Genomic DNA, 9479 nt, shown 5'->3' with positions numbered 1-9479 from the left:
ATACTTTTATATTAGGCTATTTCTACACTATCTGTCCTTGCCCTGGTACCATACTGATTTGAGCTACAGAGAGAATGAACTTAGGGTGGAGAAAAATGAATAAGGCGCAGGTTTATAAAAGCAGGTAAATGTATGGATGGGTTGGAAGAATTTGAGAGTAATGTCCAAAGCGTAACAGTAAAGAGTATTAGTAAAAACGAAGCCCTTGACACGCAGTCCTTCGGGAGCAAACATAACGTTTCACAGGCTGAATATCCTTGATGAGACCTACAGACACCACGCACCAAAGTAAGACGACCCAGAAAGAGGGGCTTGCGCTTTGATTTCTGGAGACTGTGCCAGTTAAAAGGCGATTGGTGGTGGCCCTGGGGGTGGGGCGAACGTCCCTCACTGCTGCAGCCAGCCCCCTCACCCCGCGCTATGACGGCCAGCGCGGAGCAGCGGGCGCGGCGGCCCGGAGTCGGGGTAGGAGTAGTGGTAACTAGCAGCAGGCATCCTGGTTGTGTCCTCCTGGGGAAGAGGAAAGGGTCATTTGGAGCTGGCAGTTTCCAACTTCCTGGAGGTCATTTGGAGTTCAGGTAAGCAGCCACCTGATCAACTCAGCGATGGCGGAAGTGCATGGAAAGAAGAGCTCGCGCCGTGCGTGCGTGCGTGCTTGCGTGCGTGCGCCCATCCGTGCGTGAGAGTGGTGACGCAGAGTAGTCCGCATTTCTGTTCTTCCGCTCGGGCTGTTGCGCCCAGCAGGGGGCGCTGACATGAGCTGGCGAAGAGGATTTCCTCGGCTGCTTGTGAGCTGCTCTTTGCCGCGGCTGGGAAGTTCGTTTGTGAGATGTTTTTCTTAGTTCTTAGGCAGAGGACACTGAAAGGGGAGGTGTTTATAAACCTCGAGCAACGCAGTGTTGTCAGTTAAGACATTTGCACGGTTTCCTGGTGATTTAAACGTACGCTGATATATTTATTAGTTCCTGCCCGCGAAGGTGAGGTTGCGTTCTAACCAAGCGAAAGGGCTAGTGAAAGTCTGAGCTGTAGTTTCTCCATCTTTAAAATGGCAGAATACAAGTCTCTCTTTGGCGTTCTGTGATTTGATGATATATCAGACTGACGGGGAAAGTTGGACAGTTAAGAGGCAGTTCTACATAGGGTGAGGAAAGCCTGGGTTTGTGCTAAAAGGTGGATTCTGAAGTGAGAATGAGGTTCAAGTCAACAGCAGATAAACAGCATCTAAAGCATTCAAACCCAGTGCTTGTTTTTCCTTTAATATAAAAAGTTTCAAACATAGTAAAAGTAGTCAAAAGAGTGAATACTCGGGTACCCATCACTCCACTTGTTCTCCACTCATCTTTACCATTCCTTTCTTCCCTCTCCCCCAACAGACACAACCCTTGTTTTCTAGACTATTTCGAAGAAAATCCCAGACATTCTATTATACCACTCCTAAATAGTTAAGTACATATCTGTAATAGACTTTTAAAAACATAACCACAATATTATTTCACACCTAACAAAATAATTCTTTAATCATACCCGGTCTGTGTCATTTCCCCAAGTGTCTTGAAAACGTGTTTTTACTGTTTTGTACCAGTCAAGATCAAAGGAAGGGCACATATCGCTTGTGATTAATAATTTTTTAAACCTCTCAGTCTGACAGGAACCCTTCCCCTTATTTTCTCATGCTATGCTGAAAAATATGGGTCCACCTGTTATTTATAAAGTTTTAAAAGTAAAGACTTGATCCTAGTGCCCTTCAATCAGACTTTGTTCTTTATAAACTGGAATTATTTTGATCTTTTAAGCACATGGAATTTTTTTTAATGGTCTTCAGAATTTCAAAAAGCACCAATAAGTTGATCATTTTCAGATAATTAAGAGAAGCCATCAGTTAGTAAAATTTCTAAATTGAGAAACAAATTCCCAGACAGGAGGACCATATTGTAGTTGTCAGCTGTCTGCGGGCATTTAGCTAAACTTAGATCACAAACTAAGCACTGGTTAGAATGTGTAATTATGAAAGTAACCGCTAAAGATAGCTATCCTAATAACTCAAAGCGTTGGAGTCTTTACTCAGATGTCAATCTTGCCCAATGTTGAGCTTTAATAAGTTTTTTACTAAGTGCTAGATATTACGCTAAGTTCTTCACATGTATGCCTTTAATTATCTTTATATAACTGATATACTGAGTGGGCTAAATTTGATAGAAAAATGGGAAATGGCTTTATTTTCTCCTTTCGTTGTCTTGAAATATGATTTGTTTTTCCCTTTTCTGCTGCTCCATTTCCTGAAAATTCTATTGTTTTCCTGTCTCTTGATTATAAAAATAAATCACACATTGGTCATTATGATCCACCTCCAAGCATTTATTTCTCCCCTGTGGTGGAGAAAGGAGGTAGGCCATTCTTCTCCTCTTTTTCTACCTTTCTCTACTTCTGGTTTCCTTCCTTCTCTAGTGTATTGTGGGAAGGGAGAGGGTAACCTCTCACAGAAATGGTGTTGCTGTGGTCCATCCATTGGTGCCCTTTGGGTGCAGTATTCACATGTGTGCTCTCTTTCTCAAGGTATGTTTGTTGGTTGTCTAGAATCCTTTCAAGGATTTCTACACTGCTCAGTTCCCTGACATAGGTGACTGACTAGCTTTAGCTTTTAGCACATTTAGCACACCACCTATGTTTTTTTTCTGCTGAGGTCCCCAGCATTCTGTTGTAGCATCTACTTGGCCCAAAGGAAATTCACAATGGGAATCATGCTTTTACTGCTGTTGTTTGTCCTTATACAGGCATTGTCTAGCCAGTCTCCTTCCTTCCAAATTCCCAAAGTGGGCATAAGCATCAGCCTCTGTGTTTGCATGCATCCCTACACACCAACGGACACGTTTCAGACTTACCGAAGAGTCCTTACCCTCCTACCCACTCTATACTGATGCACTGGGCTAGGCCAGTGAGTTTTCGCAAGTCACGGAGCTTTTCTTCAGTAGGGGAGGAACACACCAGTATCTCCTTTTTGGGAGTCACTCCTAGTCTCTGAGAGGAATTCTCCTGGAGCACCCCTTGCTTGGCTTGGGGGCAGAGTTGATCCCTAGTAGAGAAGAAGGAAAACATTTCTACAAGCTGAAAACACAACTTTCCTTCCTCCCAGAGATCTGTCTTTCTCTGTAGACTGGGTAGGGTAGGGTCAAAAGACAAATCTGGCCTTCCTTAGCAGACCCGAGAGTTCACATGGCATGTGTTTGCTCTTTTGCTGTCCTCTTTGGAATTTAAAGGTGTGTATTGCCTATCATTCTCAATTTTGAGGCTTAAATTGAAATCCTGAGATTACAGGAAAAGACATAGTTTACTTTTTGATATGTTACAACAACCCTATGAGACACTAACATTATTCTCTTTTTACCTATCCAGAGTAGATAGGGATGGACTTTGAACTCAAACCTAGGTCTAGTTGACTCCAAAGCCAGTGCTCTTTACTAATGTACTAAACTGCCTCCTGGTTGCATCTGCTTCCAGGCATGTGAACTAAATATTCTTTTGTTGATCTTGTTCAATGTGAAGTCCTTTTTGTCTTCAGATAACTAGATACAGCATATGCAGAATGTCAGAGGCAGGGTTTGATTGTTTTAAGGTGTGAACCAAATACAGTTCTTTTTGCTTTACGCTAGAAATTTTTAGCCAAGAATTTCTAGCCCCCCCTCCCAAAAAAAATTCTAGATTATAGAATCAAATACAGTAATGTGTTTCTGTTTTCCAGTGAAAGCTGGGAAGAATGTGCTCAAAGAGAAACCTGGGAAGAAGCAGCTCTTCACCTGAAAAATGTTCGTTTTGCCTCAGTTGTGAATTCCTTCGTTGAGAAAGAGAATTACCATTATGTCACTATATTAATGAAAGGCGAGGTGGACGTAACTCATGATTCAGAACCAAAGAATGTAGAGCCTGAAAAAAATGAAAGTAAGAGAATCATCTCGAACAATGCATTTTTTTAGGAGAGCATCATCTGAAGGAATATTACATTATGTTGCCATATGAGGAGAATTAGATTCTCCTTGTATAGAAATGTAAATATACTTAAATCCTGGAGTTAAAAGGACATAGTTGGAAAGAGAACCGGCTCTGGAGCCAGGCTGCTTGGTCTGCATTCCAGTTCTTTCACTTAAGTGTTGCAAGTTCTCATTGTCTCTAGACCTCTTGTCTCACTTGTGGTGACAGCGACTCCCTCAGATGCATGTTGTAAAGTAAGTTAAGACCTATAAAGAGCCTAGGGAACATAGTAAGTATTCAGTAATTGTTAGTTTCATTATTAGTGTTTAATTTTGTTACATATTGTGATTTTAAGTAAAACATTTAATGTGCCTTCCTCAGTTTTCTCACCTATGCAGGAGGGTAATAACTTTTATAGAGAATGGTTAACCTGACGAAACAGTTGAATTAAGTGCTCTGAAAGCTTTAATGGCAATAACTGATTTTTTTTTTACTGCATGTTAAGCATTGTTCTAAGGGTTTTGCATGTATCATCTCTCTTCAAGTTTCATAAAACTCCTTGAGAAAAGGAACTAAAGAGAAAGATATCAAGCTTAGTGAATATATTATTTGCCATATGAAACCTTATCCAAGTGGTCTCATGTACTGGACCTTCCCTCTAAACATTTAATTTCTTTTCTAATATGGAAGAATCTTTTAATTCAACAAATACCCATTGAGCACCGTGTGCCAGACACTGTTCTAGTCAGGTACTAAAGAAACAGTGCTATATAAAACAAAGTCCCTGCCCTCCTGGACTTTACATGTTAATGGGGGCAAAGGCAACAAATTAGCAAATATTTAACAATAGTGATGATAAAGAATAAAAAGAAAAGCTGTATAAGGAGTGTCCTGTGTGTGTGCTGTATCAGGGTGGTCAGGAAGGGCCTCTGAGGAAGGGCCATGTCTGCAGAGGCCTGGTGTAAGGGATGTTTGTAGAATGAATGAATCATGTATAAAATATTTCACAGATTGATTTGATGTAATGAACAGAAGGGCATATTCTATGAAGAGGCCTGTTGAGTCATACAAAATTTTTATAAAACACTCGGAATCACCTAAAACGAACTGGCAAAATCCAAGCTATTTTTATTCACAATACCTCAGAAAACATTGTGGATTTTTTCCTCATACGAATCAGTTCTCCAACTCTCCAGACATCAACTGGTTGCTCTATAATTCAATTCTATGCTGACACTATCTATCCGAAGTTAATGTCAGTTCAAGAAGTTAAAAGAGCTCAGTCTCACAGACTGCCCTCACTTCAAATGCCATGTGGGAGGGTGGGCCTCTAATTTTGACCACACAGATTTAAGTGGTTCCCACAACCTCCTCTCAGGTTCAATAATTTGCCAAAATGACTTACAGGAAAATACTTATATTACCAGTTTATTATAAAGGATATAACTTAGAAACAGCCAAATGGAAGACTTGCAAAGGGCAAGGCATGAGAAAGGGGTGTGGAGCTCTCATGCCCTCTCTGCTGGGCATGCCATCCTCCCGGCACATGGATGTGTTCACCAACTTGGAACCTCTCCACACTGAGTTGTGTAGGATTTTTGTGAAGGTTCCATTACTAAAAAAACAAACAAACAAACAAACAAAAAAAAAAAAACCTGTGGTTGATTAAATCACGATCCAATGGTGATTAACTCGGCCTCAGTCTTCCCCTTCATCCCCTAAGGTGGGGTCCAGAAATGGCCAAAAGTTCCACACTTGTAAGCATGCCTTGGTCTTTCTGGTGACCAGCCTCCATTCTGAAGATGGCCCCCAACCACAGTCATCTCATTAGCGTAAACTAAGGTATGGTTAAAAAGGACATATTATGGATTACAATAGATGTTCCTCTCATGGTCACTCAGGAAATTATATAGATTTTAGGAGCTCTGTGCCAGGAAAAAGGGATGAAGACCAAATATCTATTTCTCATATGACAGTATCATACAAAGAAACACCCCAAAAGTATCCAAAGGCCTTTGATTAGACTAGAGTATAATTAAAATTATTCATAACTAAGGAAGTGGAAGGTAGGAGAGGCAGGTAGTAAATGTGCCAGTTTGTTAGGGGTGTTCTCTACAAGTCCCCCCATCTCTCACACCCCTAAGTATCCTGGATAAAATGAGCAGGAGAGGGGAAAGCCCAGGACAGTAATAGTGGAAACAAAAATCAGTAGTCTGGACATTCTGAAGCTCTGGGGAGAGAAGCAGTTTATTAATTGGCTTTTAAGTATTAAATTTAAATTTAAATATGCATATTTCCATTTTAGTATTTTTTGTAGGACTCAATTTTTATTTTTATGAAGCAAAATATATTACATATAATAGAATTTTTTAAAATTAGTTTTGAGGTATAATTTATTCAGGTAATAAGCACAATTTTTTATTATTTTAAGATAGTTGCCCTCGACTTGAATGAACATTTCCTTATTTTTATTTTTTCTATGGGCACACTATCCTGAGACTAGAAGACACAGATGTTAGGGTGCTGGTACCCCAGGGTGTGAAAGAATTCACAAAGTTAGGAAGTAAAGGTTTATTCACTTTCCAAGCTTGGAAGGGGGCCAAGCATTAAGAGTAATTCTGGCACTGACCGGTAAGGAGTTTGAGTTTTTATTGGGTTATATAGGGCAAGGCAGCTGGTGTTTGTAAACAGTTCTGCAGACTGGCAAGAAGCTTGAGTTATCTTTGCTGTTATCTGAAGGGAGGTACCCAGGGTGTAGTTAATTAACTGCAGGCTTGCTTGTCTTGGTATCTTTTCCCAGCCCTGTGAACTTACTAAGTTTGAGGAATAAGTTAGAGGGGCCTTGGGTTCTGCTTGCATCTGTAGATTGTTTATTTTGGCTGATAGCCAGCGCTGACTTGCAGAAGCTCAAGTATCTATCTACAGGTTATATATTTCAGCTGATAGCGGACCTGGTTCTGGCAAGGGTCCAAAGCTTGTTAGGAACTGAGCTGTTTGTCCTTTTAACAAATATGATGAAATAGTTTATCATGCTAAGTAGCCTTCACAAGAAGCAGATAGGGAGAGCATTCATTAATAGAGACGGTGCTGTGGAGAAAGTGAACTACCTCAGCTCTCACCTAGCAAGTCGCCCGCGCCCTTTCTACTGCATCAGTCCTCCCGTTGCCCCGTCTGGCCTCTGGAGGGATTCGAGTTGGTGAACCCTGGTCAAATCATAACTTCCCATCGTGCTCTTTCGAGTTGCAGACCTGTATTTCCAGTCGCCTTCTAGATATGTTCCCCTAATGCTCAGAAGGTATCTCAAATTCAGCTCAACATTCAACTTAAATCATGCCTTTTTTTTTTTCCATTAATGAACTCTGAATTAATAAAGAACAGATATTTTGGCTCATTTACCTTTGACTCTTTTGGGCCTGACACTGTGTCTGGCTCAGTGTTAGAATGTGCTGAAGAAAAGAACGAGGGGATGAATATACAAAGCCCACCTCTTGCTGTGAGGTTCTCTAATATGGTATCTAGATTGACCTCTCCTTCTCCCTCTCCTTCTCCCTCTCCCTCTCCGAAAGTATGTGGTCCTAGTTGCTGATCAGCCCTTCCTGAACTTGTCCGAATTTTATGGATTCTCTGTCCCCCACCTTCCCAGAGTAAAACTACATAACCTTTTGTATTTTATAGGCAGAGGAATAGTTAATGGAAGAAGCAGTACTTACACATAGGTATATTCTTGTAGTTAAAAGAAACTTACTTAGAACATGGAGTGTACATCTTTATATATTCACCTTTCATGAGCATCTGCTTTCATGTAATTTACATTTAAATTATCAAAGAAAATACCATTTCCTAAAAATGTTTTTCTTGGGTCTCATGTATTTTACAACTAATAGACACTGTTAAATCTTTCTTGTTTCAATAGATTTTTTCTAAAAAAAATCAGCCCCTAGAATTTGTCTTTCTAGTTAAGATATACTGTGGCAGAGAATATTTTTTATTCTCTGCATAGCTTACACTACTTTTTTAAGAGATGGAGGAGAGCTTAGAAATTTTGTAATCTATCTTATTTTAAAAGTGAAGAAACTGATTTATTTTAATGTAGTGTAACCTGTAATATATAAAGTTCTGTGCATTTTGTTTAGCCAAATATTTAAATGAAAGCTGAATCGTACTAAATCCGGGGTTTGCCACAATGTGGTCCTTAAAAACTTGGCTTCATGTACACATCCTAAATGATTGCCATTATATTCTTAAGATCTTCATTCTAAACACAAATTGTGCTTATACAGCCAACTAATGCATAGCATCACTATTGTACTTCCTTTATCGGTAGCAAGTTATTTTTAAATTGAATTAATGTTTTTTCTAAGTGTAGGTTAACTTGCCAAAATAAATAGCCTTTGCTTCCTTTCAACTAAATGAATTGATTTGGTATCTTTCTTTTCTAGGTTGGGAGTGGGTTCCCTGGGAAGAATTTCCTCCATCAGACCAGCTTTTCTGGGCACTACGTTGTTTAAAGGAGCAAGGCTATGATCCATTTAAAGAAGATTTGGATCATCTAGTAGGATACAAAGGAAATCATCTCTGGATGAACAAGAATATTTCCTGATAAAAAAAAATAAAAGACAAAATAAGGTCTGCCTAGAGCATGAAAAATACATTTTATCTAAAAAGTTTCATATCATTGCCAGTTGATTTTCAGTCTCTTAATGTACTTACCACCCTTTCAGCCAGTACTCGTTGAAGGTTTTCTGGGGTTATGTCATGAATTGTATTCCAGACTCCGAATGGGTGATAAATAGCAATGTTGTGGCTAGTTGGTTTTCTCCAGGTCCCCGTGGTGTTTGCCCTGTAGCTCGTCCTTCCCAGCTTGCACGGAGCAGAGCGCCGTCGACTCTCCCTTTGTCTTTAGTTCAAATAGAGGTTCTAATGCGAACACTATGTCCCTGTACCATGTTTATTGATTTTCCTCTTCTATCTGAAACAAAAGTTTTTTGAAACTAGAGTGAACAGCATTAGGTTATTAGGGCATTTTCCTAGGTTTCTGATTGGGAACCTAAACCAAGATCAAACCTTGTAGGATCTATATTCTGTCATTAAGCTTAAGAGGCCATCTAACTTTGGATTTCTTACTGAATCTCTGTGAGACCTAGGATACTTATGTGCAAAATGGGGAGATTAAATTAGGGCGCTGGATCTCAAAGTGGTGTCTGGGGAAGTCCTTGAGACCTTTCAAGGATACTCAAGATCAAGATTTGCCTTTTTCACTCTCATTCTTTCATGAGTATACAGTTTTCCTGATGCTGCATGATGAGTGATATTGTAACCAGCTGAATACAAAAGCAAATGTGAGAATCCAGCTCTCTTCTATCAGATCAGACATTAAAGAAATTTGCAAAAATGTAAAACAGTGTCACTCTAATCACCGTTTTGTTTTAGAAAAATGGTTATTTTTCATATGGATTTTTATGTTAACGTGATAGGTTTTTGTCATTTGTAAATTAATAAAAAATTCTTTAAATTTC

General features: G+C 39.6%; 1 protein-coding gene across 1 annotated transcript; it reads left to right on the top strand.

Annotated features, from left to right (window-relative positions):
* Nucleotides 1–354: 354 nt before the first annotated feature.
* On the top strand, nucleotides 355–9479 carry NUDT15 (nudix hydrolase 15). The gene is made up of 3 exons (XM_016165207.2): nucleotides 355–578; nucleotides 3737–3933; nucleotides 8403–9479. The coding sequence occupies exons 1-3, from the start codon at nucleotides 421–423 to the stop codon at nucleotides 8561–8563; spliced, it is 516 nt and encodes a 171-aa protein (XP_016020693.1). The 5' UTR covers nucleotides 355–420; the 3' UTR covers nucleotides 8564–9479.

This window comes from Rousettus aegyptiacus, unplaced genomic scaffold, assembly GCF_014176215.1.
Source record: "Rousettus aegyptiacus isolate mRouAeg1 unplaced genomic scaffold, mRouAeg1.p scaffold_m13_p_11, whole genome shotgun sequence".
Taxonomy (NCBI): domain Eukaryota; kingdom Metazoa; phylum Chordata; class Mammalia; order Chiroptera; family Pteropodidae; genus Rousettus; species Rousettus aegyptiacus.
The sequence above is the reverse complement of the archived record's forward strand: the minus strand, read 5'-3'. Positions and strand labels throughout refer to the sequence as shown.